This window comes from Drosophila obscura, unplaced genomic scaffold (genome assembly GCF_018151105.1).
Source record: "Drosophila obscura isolate BZ-5 IFL unplaced genomic scaffold, ASM1815110v1 contig_84, whole genome shotgun sequence".
NCBI classification, from domain to species: Eukaryota; Metazoa; Arthropoda; class Insecta; order Diptera; family Drosophilidae; genus Drosophila; species Drosophila obscura.
This window is the reverse complement of record NW_024542877.1, coordinates 1,504,511-1,530,575: the sequence shown is the minus strand read 5'-3', so window position 1 is coordinate 1,530,575 and position 26,065 is coordinate 1,504,511. Positions and strand designations below refer to the sequence as shown.

General features: G+C 47.6%; 6 protein-coding genes and 1 long non-coding RNA gene across 9 annotated transcripts; 4 read left to right on the top strand and 3 right to left on the bottom strand.

Moving 5' to 3' along the window:
• Positions 1-772: 772 nt before the first annotated feature.
• LOC111068975 (60S ribosomal protein L22) lies at positions 773-3,019 on the bottom strand. The gene is made up of 3 exons (XM_022358809.2): positions 2,909-3,019; positions 2,086-2,724; positions 773-1,058 (listed from the first exon to the last, which is right to left on the bottom strand). Exons 1-3 carry the CDS (start codon positions 2,918-2,920, stop codon positions 792-794), a joined length of 918 nt encoding a protein of 305 aa, XP_022214501.1. The 5' UTR covers positions 2,921-3,019; the 3' UTR covers positions 773-791.
• A 1,354-nt stretch (positions 3,020-4,373) lies between these two features.
• Positions 4,374-5,514, top strand: LOC111068979 (eukaryotic translation initiation factor 3 subunit G-1). Of its 2 annotated transcripts, XM_022358822.2 has the most exons (3): positions 4,374-4,462; positions 4,525-5,337; positions 5,391-5,514. In XM_022358822.2, exon 2 carries the CDS (start codon positions 4,525-4,527, stop codon positions 5,332-5,334), a length of 810 nt encoding a protein of 269 aa, XP_022214514.1. In that variant the 5' UTR covers positions 4,374-4,462; the 3' UTR covers positions 5,335-5,337; positions 5,391-5,514. The 2 variants fall into 2 exon arrangements, with proteins under 2 accessions (XP_022214514.1, XP_022214513.1); XM_022358821.2 differs by having other exon boundaries at positions 4,525-5,514.
• Positions 5,515-5,966: 452 nt separating this feature from the next.
• On the top strand, positions 5,967-8,141 carry LOC111069052 (histone-lysine N-methyltransferase SMYD3). Its single transcript, XM_022358936.2, has 5 exons — positions 5,967-6,329; positions 6,403-6,644; positions 6,725-6,858; positions 7,178-7,640; positions 7,703-8,141. Exons 1-5 carry the CDS (start codon positions 6,217-6,219, stop codon positions 8,071-8,073), a joined length of 1,323 nt encoding a protein of 440 aa, XP_022214628.2. The 5' UTR covers positions 5,967-6,216; the 3' UTR covers positions 8,074-8,141.
• LOC111069050 (centromere/kinetochore protein zw10) lies at positions 8,088-10,579 on the bottom strand. The gene is given in 4 exon segments (XM_022358932.2): positions 8,088-8,229; positions 8,231-8,640; positions 8,705-9,044; positions 9,115-10,579. Coding segments are annotated over 4 exon segments (2,166 nt in total). The 5' UTR covers positions 10,465-10,579; the 3' UTR covers positions 8,088-8,163.
• Positions 10,580-11,165: 586 nt separating this feature from the next.
• LOC111069053 (chromosome-associated kinesin KIF4) lies at positions 11,166-14,980 on the top strand. Its single transcript, XM_041595808.1, is given in 5 exon segments — positions 11,166-11,279; positions 11,281-11,846; positions 11,922-12,073; positions 12,132-14,341; positions 14,407-14,980. Coding segments are annotated over 5 exon segments (3,591 nt in total). The 3' UTR covers positions 14,956-14,980.
• Positions 14,981-16,828: 1,848 nt separating this feature from the next.
• Positions 16,829-25,929, bottom strand: LOC111069051 (beta-1,4-mannosyltransferase egh). Of its 2 annotated transcripts, none has more exons than XM_022358934.2 (3): positions 24,877-25,929; positions 17,847-19,291; positions 16,829-17,770 (listed from the first exon to the last, which is right to left on the bottom strand). In XM_022358934.2, exons 2-3 carry the CDS (start codon positions 18,645-18,647, stop codon positions 17,198-17,200), a joined length of 1,374 nt encoding a protein of 457 aa, XP_022214626.1. In that variant the 5' UTR covers positions 18,648-19,291; positions 24,877-25,929; the 3' UTR covers positions 16,829-17,197. The 2 variants fall into 2 exon arrangements, with proteins under 2 accessions (XP_022214626.1, XP_022214627.1); XM_022358935.2 differs by lacking the exon at positions 24,877-25,929 and adding an exon at positions 22,573-22,747.
• Positions 22,401-23,523, top strand: LOC121405216. The gene is made up of 3 exons (XR_005968417.1): positions 22,401-22,480; positions 22,733-22,786; positions 23,113-23,523. It is a non-coding gene; the product is annotated as an uncharacterized LOC121405216 (long non-coding RNA).
• Positions 25,930-26,065: the final 136 nt, after the last annotated feature.

The window sequence follows — 26,065 nt, the reverse complement described above, 5'->3', positions numbered from 1 at the left end:
TATGGAAATTGTTTTATTTCACATGGTGTTGGCGTAGGCAGCATTAGGATTTGCCTACAAGTAATTTTTATTCCACGAAAAAAGCGCAAACTAGTGTTGATTTTTTATTAACTGTAATTGCACAAGCAGCAACGGGCGGCCCTCGTTCCATCCCGCTCACACTCGTGCTCAGAGCACCCGCCTTGGCGCGGCACACATAGTCGCTCAGTTAGTTAGTCAGAGGGTGCGGTACGGTCTTTATTTGGTACGGTACGGCACGAGTATTTCGTTTCAAGGTAATAAATAATCAAACAAACCGACCCACGTACCCAGTACACAAATATTTGCAATACAAAAACAACACAAACATATTATACTCGTTTGCCAAACGGACATTTACTCATGTCATACTCTTGTCGCTCTTCTCGATCACAAGAGTGAGCGAGCTAGATATAGGCCGATGATGATGAGTAACGGAGTGCGCCCTTCCACTGGATCAACGCCAGAGATGAGAACAATTAAGTACTGGCTGAACCAGACGACAGCAACAGCTTAATTGCAAAAATTAATTTTACACACCCACATTAGTGGTTATTCACCGGAACTAAATAATTTAACATGTAAATATCGGGTTTACAAAGTTTTTTATTTTGTGGTAGACCCAAAAAATTGATTTTCAATTAGTTTTACAATTTGTTGTTGTTTGCTTATAAAAACACGACCGTAACGTGATATCTAATAAAAACGAATCAGCCATACAATGCCATTGTAAATCTTTCTGTTGTTGTTGCTCTTTTTTTTTTGTATCATCTTTACTCCGCATCGTCGTCCTCGTCATCGTTGGAGCTGATTCTGAAGTAGCGCAGCTCGTACGAGTCCTTCTCGTTGGCCACAACGCGGATCCAGTCGCGCAGGCTGTTCTTCTTCAAGTACCGCTTGGTCAGGTACTTGAGGTAGGCCTTGGAGAAGTGCACATCGGAGCTGACGTGCAGCTTCAACTTGGAGCGCTCAAAGGTGACATTGTTGCCTAGATTGTTAACCTTGCCGTTGACCTTAAGGCGAGCCTTAACGTACTTCTCCTGCAAAACATAGGTAGATACAGTTAGCAGGGGACGAGAAAGGACACAAAAGACCAGGGACTATTAATGCATTCGATTGGGTGCTGATCAAGATGTCTCTTTCAGTGTTAAGGCCAACAGTCAGATGTCAACTGAAGGCCCAAATTTAGAAGAGTGACCAATTTTTTAATATGCCACTGAGTACACTGCCATCAGAGCGACGCAGTTAAGCTCACTCTCTGACGGCAAATCGGCGTGGCCCAAAACTGTGTTCCCGTACGGATGATGATGGTGAATTTAGTTAGTAGTAGTTACCTGATTGGAAGATGGTGGGCGGGAGATGCAATCAGCAGCGCCCTGCTCTGAAATTAGCGCGTGCAGCGCTTACGGTTTGCCCACTTACGGGTGTTCGTGTGTGTGTGTGTGTGTATGTATACGGCCGAGCTTTATTGTGATAGGAATTAATTATCCTTCTCTATTGGAATTCTAGCTCTAATGTTGTGGGAAAACCTGCAGTGTCACGGATGTCGGATCACTTGAGCAGGGCGCACTATGAATTTTGGCTCGATGCGACACGGTTGTGCCGCACTCAACCCGGGGCCCACCACGTGGCGGTACACATAGTACGGCTTGACGCTGTTCACAGACGGTTGCACCAACTGGCCAGTACCAGGTTACTGGCGATCAGTGGCTACCCCGTTGTGCAGTGACCAGAGCCCCTTATCGACGCACTCCCCACGGGAACGGGGAGCACTTTAAGTGAGACGCGTGTCGCCATGATAGGCGAATCGAAAAGTGATCGACGGAGTTGTAATTGGAGACGATTTTCTATCTTGTCTAATCTGATTGTGAACATGTTCCAGGAGTTGTTAACCGCTAGCGGAACGGAAATTAAATCCGCAAGCAGTTTAATCGCAAATGGAAGTTCGCTATAACCACAACTTTTTATCCAAGGCCCCAGGCTATGATTGGGGGCAATGGAAAGCTTGGTGCGGTAGCCAGAGTTCAGCTGATGGCGGTTCTTGGGCAGATGTCTCGGGGTACTTACGAAGTCGGCCACATCCATGATGCTGTCCTCAGCGATGTTGGTGCAGTCGATGGTGAAGCGCAGGGAGACCTTCTTCTTCTTCTGGCCCTTGCCGCGGAGCACATTCTTCTTCGTCACCTTGCTGGGTGCCGGTGCTGCCTTTGCCTTGGGCTTGGGAGCAGCAGGCTTGGCAGCAACCGGAGCGGCTGCAGCAGCTGGCACAGCAGCAGCAGCAGCGACTGCGACTGGAGCAGCAGCCTTGGCAGGGGCGGCCTTCTTGGCTGGGGGAGCAGCCGCGGCAGTGGAAGCTGCCTTTTTAACGGGAGCAGTCTTGGCTGCAGCAGGAGCAGCAGGCTTGGCTGGAGCCGCCTTCTTGGCAGCAGCAGCCGCAGCGGGTGCCTTCTTGGCGGCCTCCTTAGCGGGAGCTGCCTTGGCAGCAGCAGCGGCCTTAGCAGCCGCGGGCTTGGCGGCGGCGGCAGCAGCCTTCACATCCTTGGCGGCCTCTGGTGCCTTCTTCACGTTCTTGGCGGCAGCGGCGGCGGGCTTGGCAGCCTCAGCCTTGGGCTTCTCCACCTTGCCCTTGGCAGCGGCAGGAGCAGCGGTCTTCTTCTCAGCCGGCTTGGCAGCAGCGGCCTTAGTATCACCCTTGTTGGTCTTGGCCTGCACATACAAAAAAAAATAAAACACAAACATCAGATAACCAGTTATGTCATTAATGGTGCGATTTGCAGCGAGATTTCCACTTTCTCGTTTAAAAGATGGAATATAGTTTGATATTTTGTAACTTTCGCGCACGTTTATCATGGGATTGCATTACACTTTTCTGATTTTTTTCCGCACTTACAGTTGGAGCCATCTTGTCAGTCGAAAACCACGAAGGAAAAGAACCCAAAGCTGGCTGTCAAATTTCACAACACTTCGGCGCTGGCGTAATTACCGGCCTGAGAGCTGTCATTTGACGGCGTTAAAATAAACTGTCAGGCAATCGACGAATTTCATGTCACAAAATATCATGGTATGGCAGCCCGTAGCAACTACGAATTGCACGAGTCTGGCAACGCCACAAAAACGACGTCACATTCGTTTAATGTTGTTTTTGTTTGAACCTTAATATATGAAATATATGTAAGGTTCCAGTCACACTGGACAGCACCGAAAAAACAAATCAAATAAAATATTTATTTTTCAATATCTTAAGATAATTTTCAAAATGACCGCCAACCTCCAATTAGCGTACAAAATATCGATATTTTTCACTCTCAATTCGTGTATCAAATGTATCTTACGGGAACGCGTATGGAATAAAGATTCATTGTTGCGTCATTCCATACGCGTTCCCGTAAGATGCATTTGATTTGTATGGGAAAAATTTCAGCAACATGGGGAAATGAAGTAGCAGCATTGTTGTGCAACTTTGGCACGGAATGAGCAACAGTCTGCATACCTTGGGAAAATGGATATTATGGACTTGAGATATTGTTTGAATTTTCAGGCTCATTTTAAGGCAAAAACTGCTCAGTCTCTGTTCTAAAGATATTAAAAAAGTTTTGCAGCTCACGGGTTCCAATAATAGGTATCAGAACTGGGATAAATGTATGTATAAAACACAAATATATTCATTAAGAGGTTAAAAACATGTCAATCTATGATAAAATCATAAATAATGTTTCAATGGAGCTTGGAACAAAACATTTAACATCAATTAAAAGAAATAAGGTATACAAAAGTACATACGCATAGAAGAAACTTGGTTGACCAGCAACATGTGACGTCACATTTAGTCAACATTTACGTTTTATGCTTTGGCCGTTTTTGTTTGAACCTTAATATGTAAATAATCCAATAAAAAGGACTTTTGAAAACTTCCCAATCTTGTAGAAAATTTATGTATCTATCGGATAAAATTATTTGTTTAGGGCTGAGAGTCACAGCTAGCTAGTAATATTAAACCGAATATCAAAATCGAGGATATCAACTTTGAATGTTTTGGAAAAAACAATCGATACTATCGTAATAGTATCGGGCTCAAATAATTATTAAAAAACCATTGAAACCTTTTAGGAACTTGCACATTGTAAAAATTATATGCCACCTTTCGATATGTTAACAAATTTGTCTTCGTATTTTATAGCAGCCAATCCAAACATATCAAGAGCGCAACGACTCTAGCTCGATTCTATCATGATATTCTCAAAAATATCGATACTTTCGATAGTGCCCTCTTTGGTTTGACACCTCTGTCTTTTCGTGGTTGGGGCGGAGGATGGGGAGGAGGGCGGAGGGGGGGGGGGGGCGGGCGGGCATCCCAACCCACTTTTCGTGTCGCAGATCTGTGCTGGCTTACTCGTGGCGAAATTTTATATTTCAATTACGCTAATAATTTGCAGTGTACAGCAAAGTAGGATACCACCAAAGCATATTGAGTTTACGCAAATTCACGTTTCAATTGAACATTTCCAGATGCCGGGCGTTGAAACTATCAAGTCCTCTTGGGCCGATGAGGTGGAGCTCGACTACGGCGGCCTGCCGCCGACAACGGAGAACGTTGATAATGGCCACAAATATGTGACCGAATACAAATACAACAAGGACGACAAGAAGACAAAGGTCGTGCGCACCTACAAAATCTCCAAGCAGGTGGTGCCAAAGACCGTGGCCAAGCGCCGCACCTGGACCAAGTTTGGTGAATCGAAGACGGACAAGCCCGGCCCCAACTCGCACACCACAATGGTATCTGAGGAGATCATCATGCAGTTCCTCAACTCCAAGGAGGACGAGAAGGCCAACGACCCGCTGCTTGATCCCACCAAGAACATTGCCAAGTGTCGTATTTGCAATGGCGAGCATTGGTCCGTCAACTGCCCCTACAAAGGTACCGCCATGGATACAAATCTCATGGAGAAGAAGGCTGCAGCGGCTGCCTCCGCTGCTGTGGATGCACCCAAGTCTGGTAAATATGTGCCACCATTCCTCAAGGACAGCCAAAAGGGTGGCCTGGGAATGCGTGGTCGCGACGACACCGCCGCCATTCGCATCTCGAATCTGTCTGAATCAATGACCGAGGCGGATCTGGAGGAGCTGGTTAAGAAGATTGGACCACAAAGTAAAATGTACCTGGCCCGCGACAAGAATACCGGCCTCTGCAAGGGATTCGCCTATGTGCACTTCAAGCAGCGCAAGGATGCTGCGGCGGCCATCGAGATATTGAACGGACACGGCTACGATCATCTAATTCTCAGCGTTGAATGGTCAAAGCCGCAGAACAATTAGTCGGTTAGTCTTGTTCATATATATATATATAAACTGAGCTATATCTATCTGTATAGGCCCGTCTATTCGCCCCAGCGCCGCCACAGGCTTGGATTGAACACATTATAAATATCCTTAAACTAAAGGTTTGCTTTGCTAAAAATAAATGAGAAAAAATATTGCCTGTAGGGGCTCCGAAAACAACAATTTCGCAAAATCAAATCGTTTCACTTGGAATGGACCCAGAGCTCTCCGACAGAAAAATTAAATTTGATGGCACAAGCGACAGTTTTCTTTTTTGCCATTGACAACCAGTGCTGCCGATTCCGTTTTTTTCCCGTCAAATCTGGCTGTTTTTGAAGACCAGCTGCGAGAAAAATTTGTGAATTGCGGGAAGCGGTAATGTAATTCCCATTGGCAGAATTGTCGTTTGCGATTGTACAATGAAATTAGCCTTAAAGTAGAATATATTGCAGAAATTTTAGCCGGGCTGTTCTGGTTAGGTCTAGAGCATTCTGAATTTTTCAGCTTGTTTGTCTCTTGTCCAAGTTAGAAACAGCATTTTTCCTGATGAAAAGTTGGCAGCACTGTTCAAAACGGTTTTCATAAAAAAGTTTACATTGTTGTGTTAACTTAACATTATGTTAATGTTAATGCAGCACAAAACGAAAACAAATATTTTTGTTTTGTTGTTGTTTTTTCCCTCAGGCAGGCGATTTACGCAAATAATTTGTGGCTAAAAATAGGGCTAGATGCCGCAAAATATTCAAAAGTAGAAACTTCGACATAATATTTTTGAGGTGCAGGTGTGCGCTCAATTTCAGTTGTACGTGACGAGCCCCCGGCCAAGCATCAGCCGAAGACTCTTCTGGTCTCAGGTATCTGTATCCCATCCTAGTCGCCATGGATAAGACGCCCAGCGTCAAACGGGGACAGCGCATCCTCACAGAGAAGCCTTTTGCGTTTGTCCTCAAGTCGCAGTATCGCCTGGAGCGCTGCGATAACTGCCTGGAAGCGTAAGTGTTACGCGAAATGTAGAAATGAATAAAAAAATGTATTTATGCTTAAATGATTCCATTTTGATACTAGGGCCAAGGTGCGAAAGTGTTCAAACTGCCGATATGTGTCTTACTGTAACCGCTCCTGCCAGACCCAAGCCTGGGCACAGCACAAGCACGAGTGCCCATTCCTTAAAAGCATCCATCCACGGATTGTGCCCGATGCCGCCCGCATGCTGTGTCGCCTCATACTGCGCCTCGAGCATGGCGGCGATCTGATCCGTGGCTTCTATACCGAGCATGGATCTCGCAAGTTCCGTGACCTCATGTCCCGTGAGTAGTACTGCTCCTTGGGGTCCGACCCTTTCCTAGGACTGCTAATGGACTGCAGTTCTGCTCCTGTCGTTTCACAGATTATTCTGAAATCAAGAATGACCCAAAGCGGCTGGAGCACTTGGACTCGCTGCATGCCGTGCTCACGGATATGATGGCTGATAGCCCAAGCACAGTGCCCAACAAGACGGAACTGATGAGCATCTATGGCCGTGTAAGTAGCAGCCACCTGATGGTGGACAGGCAGCCAGGCGCCTGTCTTAAATAGAACAAGAAATGGGGTGGAGGTTGAGCATCACCCACCTGCGAAGCAAAATCAAACCAAAAAAATACCCGAATCCGCTCCTGTTCTGCCAGAGTGAGAAACCCAATCAATGGCGCGGGTCTGGCGCCTTGCCAGGCGATTGATCATATGGCAAGGGGCACGGTTCACGTATCATCAAAAGTGATGTTTTGATAGCTAGTTCTTTTCCTTTCCTCTGATATTCCCCTGTATCTGTATTTGTATCTTTGTTTGTGTATCAATGCCGCAGCTAATCACAAACGGTTTTAATGTATTGGATGCCGAGATGAACTCCATTGCCACGGCCATTTATTTGGGTGTGTCGATCACCGACCACAGCTGCCAGCCGAATGCTGTGGCCACCTTTGAGGGTAACGAGCTGCACATACACGCCCTGGAGGATATGCCCTGCTTGGACTGGTCCAAGATCTTCATTAGCTACATTGATCTGTTGAATACGCCCGAACAGCGACGGCGGGACCTCCAGGACCACTACTACTTCCTGTGCGTCTGCAGCAAGTGCTCCAATCCGAAGGAGGCGCGCGAAATGACAGCCGCCGCCTGTCCGAATCCGAAATGCAGCGCCAGCATCAACATCGAGTGGCACAACTGCAAGCGCTGTTCGGTGGGCATCAGTCCCAAGTTGAGGAATGCCTACAATGAGATCATGGCCCTGACCAAGCACAATCTGGAGGCCATGAAGGATGTGGCCTGTAAGTGTGGCTGCATTTCGAAATATTTCTTGATTGATTGATTAATTGTTATCCTGCTGCAGATCTGGACGTGTGCAAGGTATGCCTGGACAAGCAGGCTGGCCTTATGCATCCTCTGAATGTGTGGCATGTCAAGACATTGGATGCAGCCTTTGAGGCGGCCATCGAGGTGGGCAAATGGCAGGATGCCCTCGACTGTGGCCAGCAGCTGTTGCCGGGCTTCCAGAAGTATCATGGCCAATGGAATCCCCTCCTGGGGCTGCTTCACATGAAGCTTGGCAAGATACAGCTCTACGAGCGACATCACAAGGAGGCCATTCATCATCTGGAGGAGGCTAATCGCATATTGGTCGTCACACATGGCCGTGACCATAGACTGCTCGTGGAGCAGCTGTATCCGCTTATGTTTCAGGCCCGGCACGAGGCCAATTGACGGACAGATCAGATCATTTTGAATTGTTTTTATTAAGAATTAAAGCGTAATCTAAAGAACAACAGCGACGGGGAGGGAATGGGACCAGCTCTAGACAATCTGTGTGATGGCCTTGGCCCGACGATCGGTATCCTGGAACAGGGCCCGTATCAGATATCCGTATCTCATCGGCCTTATAGTTGGCTGTCAGTGGGCCGGCTCCCTCGCACCACAGTTCGGTGATCTCCTTGAGCGAGGCATTCATCATGGTCTTGAGTTGCTGCAACTTCATCCAGGAGCGCACTTGATGCACCTCGTGGGGATCGCGGAACAGTTTTGGGGCCTTCTCCAGCACCACATCGATTAGATCGCTCAGATCGCTGGCCATGGTGGCGGAGATGTCGCGCTGTGTGAATACGCGACGCACCAGCTCATTGGTGAAAGAATGCAGCAGCTCGCTGAAGGTGCTGTTGTACACCTTCTCGGGCAAGACATTCTGCCACACGTTCTTCAGCAGCTCCAGCTGACGCAGGCACTGTCGCACCAGCTTCAACGGGCCCGTGCCCAGTGTGTGTGGACTCTCGAATTCTGCAAAAAATTTACAAATAAAATTTGGCCACCCAACCATGTATGTCGATGTGCGTTCACTCACCGAAACTGTCCATGATGTCCATCAGTATGGAGGTCTGGTAGGTGACCTGCACCCGGAAGTGATTGGTCCCAGTGGCCTGCAGTGTCTTGACCAAAGCGGGAAAACTCTCGATCCCCTTGTTGGCATGCTGGGCCACCCAGTGTGTGAAGTACATGCAGTTATTGTGGAACAGCACCGACTGCTGGGGAATGCTCTCGAGCAGTTTCTTGTGCACCTTGGGCACCTCGTCAATGTACGTCTGCAGCATCATGCCGATGACGCCAGCCAGAGGATCGGCCTCATCCTCGCCCAGCTTCTCCGTCGGTTGTCGCATAATGCGATCCATTAGCTTCACAAAATCCTGCAAAAGGAAAGGAAAAAGGAATTTAACTTGAATCGAAAAGGGGAGATTTCGGCGAGTCCTTCTCTACCTGTGCGCTCTTTGAGACCATGCAGCGGGGGAAGAGGAAGGGATCGCCGGTCACGTCCGTTGATAGGTTGTTGGGGGCCACCAGCACCATTTCCTGCAGATCACGCTGTATGATCTCGCGTGTCGACTCTAGGACGCGACTGAACAGCCGATTGCGATAATAGGTTTCGTACTGATTGATGAACTGGCTGAGGCCGCGATCCACCTCGGGATTGATGAGGAACGAGTCGGCCAGAAACTCTTCGAAGTGTGCCACATCCTCGCACAGCGTGCAGGCCTGGTACTCCTCCATGGTCTCGGGCACAGCCGGTATGAGGCAATCGTTGACCAGCAATTGCAACATGCGATCCTTGACATGATCCCCAATGATGCTGAAGACATGCTGGGTGCTGGACAGGCTGTGGTTGATGCCGCTCAGCGTCTGGAGGAGCAGCCTAAAGTGCTCCAGCACCTGCTTGTAGTTCGGTCTCAGCTGTGTGCCGCTGCCGATGCCCGTGGCGGTGGCCGTGCCACTCTCCTTGATGGAATACGAGAGCGAGAGCTGGACATAGGTGCCGGCCTCGGCATTCTCGTTGCACTCCACACCCACCGGCTTGAGGATGAGCGGTTCAATGCAGTTCTCCAGCAGGAATTCGCACAGTTTGACGGGATTGTAGCGCTCCTGGAATAGCGCCACGACAATGTCCTGCAGCTGGGCCTCCTCCTTGCTGACCAGCAGCGTCACGCACTTGGAATTGGGAAAGGACTTGCAGTTGAGTTGCACCAACCGATCGAAGCGCTCCTGCATATTCTGCTGCAGGAGATGGGCCTGTATATGGTACTTCACCTTGATGGTCTCATAGCATTCTAGGGCCTGGAAGATGCGCACCACATCTTGGGACGTGGCTTCGCCCTCACCGTAGATGAGGGATCGCAGGCGACCCACCAGATCGAGCACCACCAGGTAGTCCTTGGTGCCCTTGGCCTCCTCCACGCACTGGAACAGCTCATCGATCCTCAGAATGTGCTCGCTGACCTGCAGGCCCAGCATTAGCTCACGCAGCTCCCGACTGTTGTCGGCCAGCTTCATGCTGGAGCCATTCAGAGCGGCCAGGCCCTCGGTGCCCACAGTTTCAAGCAGATCGTTGATCTCCCGGCCCAGCGAACTGGACTCCTCCAGGAAGATGTCCGGCGATGTGTGATTGGTCATAAACTCCGAGTAGTTCTCGCTTATATGCTTTCTGACGCGCTCTTGGAAGCGTTCAGTGCGCGTCTGCACTTTGGAAACTGACGATTTCGTGTCCTCGAGGCTGGAACACCCATTGTCCTGGAACATCTCCGGCAGAATCTTGATCTGCGCTTTTGCAGCCATGGTTCAGACCTTGTTATGCGTTTTACAGTCAAAGATTGAAGAAATTAAAACAGCGACAAAGACAAAAATAAAGACGAATTGTGTGTTTGTGGCGGCGGCTGCCGAGTGTGGCCAAATTGTGGTATTCAAATAGTCGCCAAAAACCATTACTTGTAACTATCGATACTCGGTTATCAATAGTCAGGTCAGTTTGAAGCACTGGATATTTTTGCAACAAAGTGTAATCAAGTTGAGCTATACTGCTTCCGACATCATAAAAGTCAGTGGTATAGTTTACAAAATGATATAGCTACTTGTTGTTTGCTACGTGTCCGTGTTCCCAGTATCGATCGCATGACCTAGCGTGACCGTTTGCAGAATTCCAGCCTCAGCTGTTGTATCGATATTCTATACCACCATTTTTGAATTTACTGACAGCGGCGGCCGGCAAAAATGCAGCGTCACATTAGTAGCCTACGATAAAAATTTGCTCGCAATCAAAGCTGGCTTTACATATTCCATACACATATATATAAATTTATTTTTACATTAACAGTAAGGCACTTGAGTCGGGCTTATTTGTTTTGTGCACATCTTTTCTACACTTTCAAATTTGGAGTTTGGAATACCTGTCCGGTCCAAAAGGTAAGGTGTCCCAGTATCCCCCTCAAAAATGGCAAAAGGTGCGACAACTAACTGGTGTGGTCTGTTCTCTACCGCAGATGTCCGGCGACGATACTAGCTCGGTTGCCGTGGCATTGCGCGTGCGTCCCCTCGTCAAATCGGAGGTGGAACGCGGCTGCCGCATTGCCCTCGAGCGCTCGGCGAACGGTTCTCCCCCAGGTGTCCATCAATCGCGGCGAGTGCTACACATACAACTATGTCTTCGACATCAATGACACCCAGAAAGATCTGTTCGAGTCGTGTGTTCAGGGAAAGCTGAAGAAGCTGCTCGATGGCTATAATGTGACCATCCTGGCGTATGGCCAGACTGGCTCTGGCAAAACATACACAATGGGGACGGCCTTCAATGGTGTCCTCGACGACGATGTGGGCGTAATTCCGCGGGCCGTCCAAGATATATTTCTGTACATTAACGAACTGAAGGACGAGTACAAGTTTATCGTGACCTGTTCCTTTGTGGAGCTGTACCAGGAGCAGTTCTTTGATCTCTTCTCGCCGAATAAGCGCGACAAGGCCACCGTGGACCTTCGCGAACTACAGAATCGCATTGTAATGCCCGGCCTCACCGAATTGGAGGTCACTTCCGCCAGTGAGGTAACCGATCATCTAATTCGTGGCTCTGCCGGTCGGGCTGTAGCAGCCACTGCAATGAACGAGACCTCGTCCCGCTCTCATGCCATTTTCACGCTCACCGTGGTCTCCAGCAAGCTGGATGGAAGGTAAGTATCCACAGAAATACACAAATTTCTGTAAAAGTTTATTTTTGCATTCAATTCATCAATTGTGATCTTCAGTAAGGTGGTGACCACCTCCAAGTTCAATCTCGTGGATCTGGCTGGCTCTGAACGCTGCTCCAAGACACTGGCGATTGGCGACCGCTTCAAGGAGGGGGTCAACATCAATAAAGGCCTGCTGGCCCTCGGCAACGTGATCAACGCATTGGGCTGTAGGTCCTCCTGCACATCCATAGCAAAATCCTTTCTCATTTTGTGTACATTTTACAGCCGGACAAACTGCCGGTTACATACCGTACCGACAGTCAAAGCTGACGCGCCTGCTGCAGGACTCGCTGGGCGGAAACTCAATCACATTGATGATTGCCTGCGTCAGTCCAGCGGACTATAACGTGTCCGAGACCCTAAGCACCCTGCGCTATGCGGATCGTGCATTGCAGATAAAAAACAAGCCAGTGGTTAACATGGATCCCCATACGGCCGAGATCAATACGCTGAAAGACATCATACAGAAGCTGCGCGTAGAGCTGCTGGCCTTCGGCAAGATGAGCAGCTCCATTAATTGTGCTGTGGGGGCGGCCGGACTCGAACCGCTGACAAACGGCGTTGATGGTACGCCGGTGGCAGCCTCCGCGGCTTTTGCTGACCAACGTGGTCTTCAAGATTTAGTCAAGACGCTGCAGGAAAAGATCCGTAAGTTGCAGAAGGAGCTACACCAGGCCTTGAGCGACCTCACCGAGAAGGAGATGCGGGCCCACATAGCCGAGGCAGCCCATGATAAGCTCAAGACTTACATGGTCCAGCTTAGGAGCAAGCTGCAAAAAAAGCTGAAAGCAGATGGCGCCGAGACATCGGACCCATCGGATGATATGCGAGAGATCCGTCAGCTTGTGGATCAGGTCGACGAGGAGCTTCAGCGCACCGAGAACGAGCTGCAGACCCATGGACACGAATCGAGATCGAACCACAGAACAAATGGGGATGGTGAGGGCGAGGGCGACGGCATGGGCGATGAGGTGCACGAGCTGCTCAATTCCCAGTCGGAGGACTACACGAACAAGCAGCTGGATCTGGTCGGCGAACTGCGCACCATCAATCGCCAACTCGACCTCAAGCAGGAGCTGCACGAGCGCATTTGTCGCAACTTCAGCAAGCTGGAGGACGACGATGACGATAAGGTGAAGCAGTCCAACCAGAAGATCGACGAACTGGAAAGCGAGCGGCGTGACCTGCTCGACCAGCTGCGCAACATCAAGAACAAGGATGCCTCCGCCAAGCTTGCCGAAGAGCGGCGCAAGCGGCTGCAGCTGCTGGAGCAGGAGATCACCGAATTGCGGCGGAAGCTCATCACACAGGCCAACATGCTGAAGATGCGCGAAAAGGAGCGCGAGAAGATCAACAATTTGAGCAGCGAAATACGGGCCATGAAGGAGTCCAAGGTGAAGCTCATCCGGACGATGCGAGGCGAGTCGGAGAAGTTCCGCCAGTGGCGGTCGGTGCGAGAGAAGGAGCTCACCCAGCTAAAGAGCAAGGACCGCAAAATGCAGAGCGAAATGGTGCGCCAGCAGACCCTGCACACCAAGCAGCGGCAGGTGCTGAAGCGCAAGTGTGAGGAGGCCCTGGCCGCCAATAAGCGGCTGAAGGACGCCCTAGATCGCCAGGCATCGGCACAGCGTCAGCGCCATGCCAAGGATCACACGGGCGCTGCCAAGACAGACTCATGGGTGGATCGCGAACTGGAGATCATACTCTCACTGATCGATGCCGAGCACAGTCTCGAACAGCTCATGGAGGACCGGGCCACTATCAACAACCACTACAATCAGGTGAAAGCTGGCGGGGATCAAAAAGAACTGGCCAGCATCGAGGAAGAGCTGGAGATGCGCAACGCCCAGATAGCCGATCTCCAACAGAAGGTCTGCCTCAGCGATTTAGACAAACGCAGCAAGGCCCTCGCCGAAGGCGTCCAGAGCATCAGCGAATCGCGGGCCGTCAGCAAGCAGCTGCTGAAGAGTCTCGTCCAGCAGCGGCGCCAGCAGGCGCACAGCTTCAACGAGCAGCGTACCGCCATGGATGAGCAGCGATCCCAGCTGCAAGAGGCCCAGCAGCGGCTCGAGGACCTGGGCAAGCGGCTGCGCCAGACCGAGCATCAGCACGAGGAGGAAATGCTCGCCCAGCAGCGCGCCTACGAGGAAAAGGTGGCCGTTCTGCTGCGCACGGCGGCGACGCATCAGCCCGCAAACGAGAACCAACAGATTATCGAGGAGCTGCTGAGCAGCCGCGAAGCACTTCAGCAGCAGTACGATCGTCTGAAGTCGAGAAATCAAAAGGTGCCCGCAAAAGAAAAGCAAAGTAAGGCGGCCCCATCTGAAGAGAATCTCAATGCGAGCGTTCAGTTCCTCTCGGAGACCGTTGAAATTGTGAGCGATTCCAGCGATGACCCCGACTGGGTTCCCCAGACTAACAAAGGGCGCTCCAAGGTGAGTAGAGTATTTTAGTCAAGTACTGCTGGTCAAATCCATACATAATTAATCCCTTACCGCAGAGATCATCGCAGTTGGTCAATGACAGAACCGAACAGAGCAACACACTGGCCCAGGAGACGTCGACCAGCGAACAGCAGCCGGTCCTCCCCACAAATAGCGAAGCCAATGGGTCGATCACTTCCCAGGACTCCGCCTCGGTCACGGAGGTGTCAATGAAGTGCAAGTGCCGCACAAAATGCAACTCAAAACGCTGCGGCTGCTTCACCGGCGGCCAGGGCTGTGCCGAGCAGTGCAGCTGCAAGGGCTCATGCAAGAATCCAATGAACTGTAACGCGAAGCCACCGCCATCACAATCGCACAGGGCTGATGTTATTGTCGAGATAAAGGAGGAACTGCCGCAACAGCAGGAGGACAATGACATGGCGGGCCAAGATTCTACATTTGCCTCGCAAGAGTCTGCGTCCACTGTCAATGTGCTATCGCCTACCAAGCGATCGATCGATCAGAATGCTGTTCCACCACCATATGGCAGGTCCCTTTCCACAGATGATTTCAGCGCCCCCAAGCTAGCCAGGTCAGAAAAACGAAGAAAACGACACAGCACCTGAAAAATATTCACTTTTCAAATAAAACAAACCTTTCCACTCTTTTGTTTCCCTTTTTGCAGAATGTCTGGACTCGCGTTCTCCACGCCTCGACGTAAATTCTTTTAGCTAGAAAGGGATACCGCCTGTGGATTATCCATCGGATCCCGACACAACACGACGCAGGCATTTACGTTTACTAGACCTATTTTTTGTTTTTACGTTTACGTTTATAATTATTCGATTTAGCTATAAGTTTCACAGTTACGTTTCGGATATTATCCCCAGAGAGTCGCGGCCGACTCACGGCTCAACCAGGGACAGGACTGTATTTTCCATTAACCTCATTTACATACATAAATACATAAATTGCATAAATCCAAGCCAGAGCCACACAATAAACTCGCGCAATCTTACACGAAGATACAGATCCCATATCCTCATTCGTACCCTTGATGGACGGTAATACGATTTTTATGCTAGTTAATATTATGTACTACTCACAACAGCGCCGCCACTGCGGCTGCAGATCGTTCCAAGCCTCGCAAAACCTTTCCAGGGGCATTTTCGTTTTGATTTTTTCTGGAGCACTCGACGCTCCACAGATATTTCGGGATAACTTCAACCTTCTCCATCAAGCCCTTTTGGAGCGTCATATAGTACATATCAGAAGAATGTTCCTTCACTTGCGAGGACAGGCATGCCGAAGCAGTTGGATTTTTCCTTTAAGTGCTGGCATTACGCACACCCGCATGATAGTGAGCGAGAAAGCTATAGTCAGGGTTCATTCCATAATTCATAACAATAATAACAACAACTCGCATATATTTCTACATTTTATTATTTTTTTTTTTTGTATTTGGTTCTTTTTTTTTTTCATAACAGTTTCAATGTGTGTGTTGGGAGGGGGGGTTGTATGGGTTGGCTGTGTGCGATATCCTTTCGCTCTAAGTGTCCATTGGCGTGGGGCTTAACAGAAAGTCGACGAAAAGATAAATACATGTGTGTGTGTGTGCGCAAGAGGGAAGTGCGTTTTACATTTAAACGGGAAATTCGAAATTCGACGGGCGGGCCCTTCTTCCCAAGCCTTCTTTTTCTACTTTATATATCACAGCGGTGGGCAGACTCGAATGCAGAATTATGCGCATGACATGAAATTTGTTTGTCTTTTTTTTTTTGTCTATTCTCGAGTCGAGCGTCATACACCGCTGTATCATTCACACCATCCACCATTAATAGGGTTTACATGGGATGGGGTAAAGATCGTAATGAATGGATGCGGGATGAAGGAATAATTACGAAAAATGTATAGCCAATTCTCCTGTCGCTCTGGGTCGGAGGTTCCGCGGGGCATTGTGGGGGCGTGTGGATTGAATGACATATATCCTACATACGCGTCATATAGATCATACAATTCCCAACGAATATAATATACACACACATACATATATATATATAAGTATATGTAAGTACATAAGTCTAACATTCAATGCTTCAGATATTGTGCTCTGTTTCTTCAGTTTTCAGTTTTCATTTTATCCATTTGTTTTTGGTGTGAATCGGACATTTAACAGTTTCTCGCCCCAATTCTTGTTTCCTTCACTTTACAATACATTAATGTACACATTTTAAATAATAATAATAATAATGATAATAATAATAATAATAGAGCTACGTTATATAGTAAATATGATATTTACTATATAGTATATATAAATATAGCGTTTTCTTCACTACAGACTATCAAAAAAAAAAAAGAATCCAAAGAGTAAAGAACATACGGTAATTACACTTAACGGAGAGTAGGTTTTGTTTTTTCTCGGTGTTGTTTTTTTTTTTTAGCGAGTGGTTGCTGTTGCTTAGTCCGTATTATCTGTGTCTTGTCCCATTATCCTTGTGTTTGTTCAGTTTGTTCTTTTTCCTTTTCTTTTTGTTGTGTGTGTAGATTTCGTGCGATGTGGATGCGATGCGATGTGTTGGATTAATGAGGAATGGTGTGATTGGATTTATAACGAAACAACAATCAATATATATATATATATATATATATATATGTATACGTGCATATGCATAGGTGTGTGTGTGTGTGTGTATGCTTGCGTGTGTGGGGGAATCTTATGCCTAAAAATTACAAACAAATCAGAATTCAAATAGTGTGTGTGTGTGTGTTTGTGTGTGTGCGGGTGTGTGTGCATATATCCTGGCCATTTATTGTGCGATATTTTTGTTTGATTTAGTTTGGCCCGGTCCGGTCCGGTGCGGTCCTTTAAACCGTCTCCAGCACACGCACATCCTTCTGAACCACATAGAACTTGTGCTTTTTGCCGACCAATCCCCAAATGACGGCTACATTCTCGATAACCACATTAACGGGTATCGTACAGACGGCCCCCAGCACACAGGCCAGAAACCGAAACAATCCAAAGCGGTACAACGAAAAGGATTTGATCACCCCAAACACATACATATATATGTTAATGGCCGCAATAAAGGCGCACACAAAGTCCACCAGATTGGGACAGGGTATCGGATAGAGGCCGGCAAAGATAATGTTCGATGTGGAGAGCGGCATGGTGACCCACGAATAAACACTGATGCCCAGCAGCAGCTTGTGCCGGAAGGGTATCATCTTGGAGTGGACCACTAGCAGGATGCCTTGGAGCCAGCGCTTGCGTTGCTGCAGGAAATCAAGCAGCGTGAATGGTGACTTCTCGTACATTTCGCCCTCGATGAAGTTGAACGTATAGCCCTGGCTGAAGGCACGCATCGCAAAGAAGCAGTCCTCGGCCACAGAGCCATCGATGCCATTGTCAAAGGAGACGGATCGCTCGGCCTCCACCTGGCAAAGACACAGAGAGTTTAGTAAATGGATTCCCATTTCACTTCTGTATGTATGTACATAGAGACACACTCACCTGGGTGACCACATAGCTGCCCTTCCAGCTGAAGAGTGGCTTGTGGAAGAGCTTAAACTGCAGCCGCAGTTTGCCCATGTCATCGGACACCCGAAAGCTGTCCGCCAGAGTGGTCAGCCAATTGACAACATTCTCGTTGGCATAAGTGATCAGGCCCTGGCCGAATGGATGCTTACCATCCAGCACGAAATTTATAATGCCGCGCACCGAGTTCTCCGTGAGCAATGTCTCCTCATCGAGATGGACGATCCAATCGTTGTCGTTCAGCACATTCACCGAATCCTCCAGGCAGTGCTGCAGGGCCCGTGACTTGAAGAGGGCCCCCGTACGCGTTTTATACTCCTTGGGCACCACAATCTCTCGAATGCGTCGATGCTGGGCCAAATGTACGGCCTTGTCGGTGACCACCTCGATGAGGAAATTCTCCAGGCCGGTGTCCAGACAGGTGTTCATGTTCCGCAGGACATTCGTTTTGACCAGATCGGGAAAATCGCCGCGCGTCACCACACGGATGCAGATGAAGGGCGCCAGCAGGGGGCTGCCCTTAAGGACAACCTTCTCGGGAAAGGCATTGTAGAAGACCAGGCCGCAGAAATTAAACAGCACCTGGGGCAGCGTGAGGAGGGTGAGAAAGCGGAGTAAGTACAGCAAAACGGTGGCCACATCCCCATACGCGGACCATGGGTCAACCAGCGTGAATGAGTTCTCGTCGATCTTGATGCCGCCCGAGAATACTTCGAAGGTTATTATCACAGTGAAGAGCAGTGTGCAGTGCAGCAGATGTTTTGTGGTGGAGTTCATTCTGAAGGCGTCGTAGGGATTTTAGGTATTGCAGATATTGTAGAATGGGTTGTATCTGGGGATCCTCTAGCTAGCTCCTCTCGTTGGTTTCACTCGCTAACAGGCTACTCACTCCGTTTGATGGATTTGTTGGAGGATGTGCAGTGGGCAGTGGCTCCTTCCTCTCCTTGTTTGCTTGTCAATGTGTTTGTTCTTTTCTTTAAATAAGTGTTTTGTGCTTCCTTCTCCTTTAAGTAGACTTGTGCTTGCACCGGACGGGGTGTATTTTGATACTTCTCTTTATTCCAGAGTCTCTCACTCTCTCTTACTTTCTCTCTCTATCTTTATCTCTGTTTTTGTTCGTTCGTTCGTTCGTTGGATGACGCCTGATGACTGGATGGTTGATGAATCAGAGACTTTATTTGTAAATGTTGCCTTCTTTCTTTTATGTTTTTGTTTGACTCCGAGTGGAAGCTAAACCCAGGCACTACGAGCACTACGATCTCGTTGCTTCTTGGTTGTTGTTTGCTGATAAAGTCTCGAGATGCAAGAGTTCTCTCTTGTGCGCTCCTCTCTCGTTCTTTGTCCCTCAGTTCACAGCTCTCAACTAGTGGATCTAATGGATCCTCTCGTTCTCAGCGCCGATACGTGGCCAGACGACATTGCTGTAAATGGAAAACAAACAGTAAATTAGCATCTCTCGTCATCTCTCTCTCTTATACGCTGCTCGGTTTTCAGTGGAACATGCCGACAGTAGGGGGGAAGGGGGGAGTGGGGAAGCCCATTACGAATTAATTGGCGCCAGTATTTGGTAGCCCTAATTTTTCTAACCTTTTCAATGACCCTGAACCACATCCGCCACCATCACCCCATGCCTCCCCCCACCAACAGAATAGAACAATACAAAAAAGAAGGCTTTTTCTTTTGACGGGTCCGAAGCGCCAGATACCCTTGCAGATCGATTTGGAATTATACTTACATTAAACTATGTAAAGCATAGTCCTTACTCACTTTCAGACACTCAAGTGAATGCTTGTGAAAGGTTTGAAAGGTTTAAAAATGTATTCTAGATATATATAATACCCCCTAAAGGGAGTATAAATAAATATGCATTTAGTTCCATTTGTTTTTCCATAATTATTGCTATTATTATTAAATTAGAGCGGTGTCTCTCATCACGACTATACCCCCACACAAAAACAAAACAAATATATTAATCATATTCGCGTCGCATCGCACCGTACCGCATCGCGTGGCTGGGAATCCATTAACATTATTGATCATATAACTATATTTATATACACATGTATAACTGAACCAACTGCCCAGCCAGAAAGCAGAGTTTATTCCAGTTTATATACAAACAGATTCCATCGAGAGTACCGGCCCATCATTTGAACAATTCCGAGAGTTCAAGTGCCAACGATTTTATTATAATTGTTGAAATATTTCCATCATGATAGCATTGGAGGGAGGGTCGAGACTCGAGAGTTTTATTTGGGTTGGCAATTGTCGGTAGATATCGTCTAATGATCTCCACGTAACAGCACAATCTGCACTAATTGCATATACAAATGAGATACATATGTAGATAGCACCTTTTACATAGTTTACCTTTAGTAGGTACCCCATCTGAATATATCATTGCGTACGCGATATGACTGAGAATTGTGGCATGGCCACAGGGTGAACTAATGAACTAGTGATATTTGAATAGCCAGAAGAGGAATCTGACTATCCCTAAATATCAACATATATATAGGCATTTTTACTTTGAAAATATGCTTTGCTTACAACTCTTAATTAAACATTTAATTGGGTGCTAAGGTTGATTTTTTGTGCAATCTTTCGTTTGCAAGATAATTACAGTAGGCCAAATTTTTCGCACGGGACTAAAACAGAAGCCATTATCTGCGATTACCTCGATTAATAAAACATACAAATATATACGGATGTGGCGCGTCAAGCGGCAGCGCCCCTCTATGTCATTCTGCCAGCGATCTGCGCGGTGTCGCTTGGGCCACATGATTAGTGGTAGGGTAGTAGATCGTGATATAAGTATTCTTACTTGGTTTCTAATCTGTAGTTTCCTGTTTAATCTATAGATAGTATGCATACCCCGTCAATCTATATAGCAGTACTCTACCAAGAAAGGAAACAACACTCGCTTGCATGGACTGGCTTTTCAAGAGTGTTTTTCCACCATTAGCTTCATCCATCATTCTTGTTCATCCATAAAGAAAAACCCTTATTCAACCAGTATACTGGCTGCAAATAGGGGGCTTATGATGGGGCGACTGATGGGGCGACTGATGGGGCACAACAAAACTAAAATATTCATTATAATATTAAAAATATTCATATATGAAAAACCCAAAGCTTCAGCCCGCTTTGGATGTGTCATTTATTCCCAGAACAGAGCTCGATGCTCCCCCTAGGGGAGTCATTAGCACAGCCGTCGGAATGGGGTGCCTTAGACTCGATTCTATGGGGGGAGGCAATAAAGATTACATTGGCATTCGTTTATCGATTTATCCACCCCTTTCCATGCTTCCTTCCAACTGGAACCGTGGAATTTTTGATTGAAGGAAACTTTCCAGAGTGCTCGATCTCGCTGTGTGTGCATAGCCCTCGATATGTGTACATACGTAAGAGAATAGGGCTATATATTGTCATAGTATGATACCGAATATTCGTAGGCAGCAAATCGAATGACTGACCATCTTGATAAGCTACATAATACTCTTCATAAGGTACCCTCCATATAAATTCCATATAATATAATCTCTAACCGATACCGATAAGCGTTACTATCTGCAGAGCAGAACCAACCAACTCTCCCTCTGGCTCTGCCTGCCTCCAGGCACTTCAAACTATTGCGAAATCGCATTGAATCTGAACCGAACCGAACCGATCCAATCCAATACATCACATGCGTAGCAAATGCCGTTGACTCGGGAGCTCCCGGCGACCTCGTCCGTACCCGGGGGATCGTGGGGATCGTGTACCCATTGTTATCAATTTTGCGTCTGAGTAATCCACGATCCCTGATCGAGATTGCAATGCCTTCGAATGATTCACACGGTGCGCGACAGTTCCAGACAGACGTCGGAAGTCGACTCGGAGAGAACTCTGAAGATAGCGTCGCTGCGTACTTTGGGATTGTTGTTGGGGGCGTAATGAACTTGGATCGCTTTGGCGATAACCGGTCCGGTCCACTCGTCCACTCCGCTGGGAGCTGTCTCTCTCTCTCTCTCTCTCTCTGTTTCTTATATAAACAACAAATCAGGCTGGTGGTGTGGGGGGGCGGTGAAATCGTTCAAACAATAATGCAGTGTTGTTGTTGATTTTTTTCGCAACGGCAAAATTAAAATGTGCAACGCTCCAGCGATTACATACAGGGCTCAAAAACAGTCGGGCCCGGGCACTCAATGTCGATTCTGTCTAATTGCTGTTGAATATTGTATTCTTTAGTGTGTGCTTCGTGTGCTTGTAGATATTCCAATTCCAATTCGTATTCGTATTCCCATTCCTATTCGTATACCCATTCGACACTTTGGAAGTTGACTCCAATTAAGTTTAAACTTGAGATTCTACACTTGCTTCAGAATTCAGTGCATGGCAGGCAATATCTAATCGGACTACGAGCCCTGCCCTGACTCACGAGTATAGCACTCACTCAGCGCACTACCACAGTCGGTGAAGTTTAATAGTTCTGCTATAGTTTGGCTTATTCCTTAATGTACATAACCCCCTCTATACGGTTGGTGGCATCAATTAGCACGTCTAGCTGCCCCCAGAGAATGAGTACGCGTGTACCCCGCCGTACTGCTCAATGACAAAGTCCATTAAAGGTAATGTATCCCACTCCAATGAATTATTGGGAAATCCCAGCCAGTGGCACATGTGCAGCAGTGGGGATCCAGCAGGTGTTATTATTACCCACCCGTTCGTTTCTTCCCGCTCCTTCGCACTGTTCTGCTCTGCTCTGATTTTTCGCTCGTTTCGTTTTGTTTCAATTCGATTCGGTTATTCGATGTTTGATGTTCGATTCGGTATAACTATGTGGCCGTTGTTTTTCCTCTCGCGTGCTTCGAACTTCGAAGGCAGTCGCCGGTACACTGGACGACGACCTAAGCGCAGCACAAATCAGCAGTCAGGTACACGCCCGCCAGAGGTGTACCGTACCCATAATGTACTTGTACACCTGTAGTACCTCTATGTCGTGTGTGTGTGTGTGTGTAGTCATAATAATAAATTAAATACGTTATCAAAGTACAACACACAATCAGAAGAGCAACGCAGGGTAGCAAGCACCGCAGGCCAGTGCAGACCATTTCTAACGCGTTTGATTACGTCGCCGCTCGCCATTTCTCGACCCACACACACACACTCAAGTCGGTCCTACAGATAGAGTCAACACAATAGAAACGCATTGCTTCGAATTGTATATATATATATTAATATTTACCCCTTTTCCAACTAGGGCACATTCATTGAATGTTTAAATTTTGCCATAAGGGAACGGGGACACATTCGTATGTTCTGCTTCGGAATCACATACAACATTTTTCGTCTCAAAGAACCATCTCCTGCTTCAATAATCTCTCTACAGTGTAGAGTCTAGACTTTTTCCATAAATATTCATTTAACAAAGAAAAAAGCGGGCATCTACAAATCAAAACACAGCCGAACGAACAATGAATGCCATTTGTCGGACAATGAAATCCCGAAAGATTTCCGTGAAATTGATAGATCGGGAGAGCTGGTTGTCAAAAAGATCGTACTAGAGCTGTTGATCCTTGGCTTGGGCTTGCATTTACTTTGTGTTGTCTGTTACAAGTGATTTAATATACCCGTATACCCCCTATAATGTTTTAATAATATTACAGATCGTTACTATTGATTCGTACTCTACTGTGCATATGTATACGACGAGTACAGTATAGTGTGTGCATATGTAGATCGAAGGCATCGATCCCATCGCTCGAGCTTTGGCCCCACTGTCAATGTATGGTATTAATGTATATTTTCCGGTGACTAAGAATATGCAGGCACACACAGGCTAGAAATTCCCTGTAATTCCCAAAAAATTTCGTCATCGTTGGGCTGGTATGCGAGGGTGGTGTGATTAGAGAGCTGGACATACAGACAGACAGGACAGGTGGGGTGGGGTGGTGATCTAAGTATGTTGGTAGCGGGGTGGCGGGTTTTTCTCTTATTTGCTACTGAAGGTTCTCCTCTTGTCACGCGGCCCAGAGGAAATGAGCTGCCTGGCTGGCTGTGGGCTGTGACTAGTCCGCAGCGGAGGAGAGGCCAAAGCTTATCGCAGTGGGTTGAGCAAACACGGACAAACACACACACTGTGACAAGGGACGTGGACACACAGACTGTGTATCTGAGCGTAGATAAGCGCCGGAATCGAGCACTACACTAGTGTACACACTGTACACACTGTATACACTGTACACACAGTCTACGTACGTTAATTGCGGGTACATACTCGTATTCGAACTCAAACTCGTAGTCCGTATAAAACGTACAATAGGGTGATAGGTGTGGATGGATGCTCCCCCCAGAGGGAGAAGAAAGCGCTTAGGGGATTCCGCAGCGTTACTCGTACCTATCCCTGCAGATCGTTTCTATGGCAGTAATAAATGCTAGATCTACATATAACATAAATTATGGGAATTAAATTAAATTATCTACATTGCTAGCTTTAAAAGGGATACCGGGTACAGGGTATGGAGCTCACTACAGCATGAGTCCCACAGGAAATGCACTTCCCGGCCTCATACAAAGATCGTGACTGTACTGACATCGATGTGCATATGGTGGGCGATGCCAGGATGCCGGGTAGTGGCGTATGGAGTGCAGTAATGGACAATGATGGAAGCGTTTAGCCACAACCTTCATTCAAGGACACTTATAGCCGCTTCGTTTGCTTCGTTGGGTTGTAAATAATAAATGGCAGGAAAATGTCAGTCACGAGATATTCAACTCACACGCACACACACACACATACACATATAAACACATGCACATGGCCTTGGTATGCGCGGGAGAGAAGCTACAACAACAAACAAACAACAAAAGTGCTAATAGGACGACAAAGGGAACCACAGGCGGAGAAGCGATGGTAAGGGAGAGGGCGTATCGTATGGCGTACATGTCCAACTAACTTGATTTGTTATGGAGCCGCCCCAACGAGTGCTGGGGAGCGTCCACTGCTGCTGTCTGATCCACTTACCATGCTTCTGCTAGCCGGGTGTTGGAGGGTTGAAGGAGGGCGGGCGGCGGCTTGCAACTAAAGGAGCGGTCAATAATGTGGTTGTTGTAGCGATAGGCACGCACCCTGGGACACACACACACCCAAGGGCTAAGAGGGCGGGAGCAGTTGGTCTCGTTTCCTCTCAGGGTGTGTCTTTTTGTGCCGCAAAAATGATACACACGCACCAACAGCGGCGGCGGCGACAGCGTCGACGGCGACTCGTGTAAACAATTGAAGATATATCGATGACGCGCTCAAGACGTCCGTTGCTCTCTCTATCTCTCTCTTGTTACCACTCTCTGGTGCTGGTGCTGCTGCTGTTACCGTTTTGGCGCCTGCCTGTTCTCTGCTCTTCTTCCGCTGCACCGCGCTCTCTCTCTCTCTCTCGCTTGCTGTTGCTAGCGGGTGCCGATTTGTTTGGTTTATTTTCGAATTAGAAATCTTTTCAATGCTGGTCTTTTTTCCTTTTGTTTTAGCAACAACAACAACCAATTCATAAATAATTTGCGATTTTTATATGGAATATATATTTTTATTTTTGTGTGCCTTGCTAATTGATTTTTTTCTTTGCGTTTTTTTTGTTGTTTCTTTCGCGTCTTTCTTTTCTCGCACCACACACCACCCCGGTTACCGCCCGAGTCGGATGATGTTCATGCGATTTTTTGTGCCTGCCCGTCCGTCACAAGAAAAAAAACGAGATTGAACTAATGTTTATGAGGGGAGAGGAGGGAACAACAAATGGCTGTGGAGCCTCAATAATGAAAATCGATCGATTTTCCAACAGCACGAGAAGCAGTAGTTCCTCCCAGACGCCTTTTTTGTGCTGACTTTTTCCGCCTCTTTGGCGTGGGTACGTGTTGGAACAGCGGCGGCGGCACAAACTATTGTAAAACGTATTTCGTACGCGATGTAGGTGTCTGTCTAGCAGCTAGCGTTCACTTATCGGACCTTGCATTTGCGTAATTGGTTGTTGGCGCGCACATTTTGGCAAAAAATAAATTGTGCCCGAGTCCCAGCGTGACCGCGCCGATAACGATAGAAAATACCAACTGGCCAAAAAATAAATACCATTTCAGTTTCGAGAAATACCATTTAAATACCATAACATATACTTAACCCACTTCACACCCCTTTTTTTAATAAGTTGATCACCCTTTGTTAAACAGCT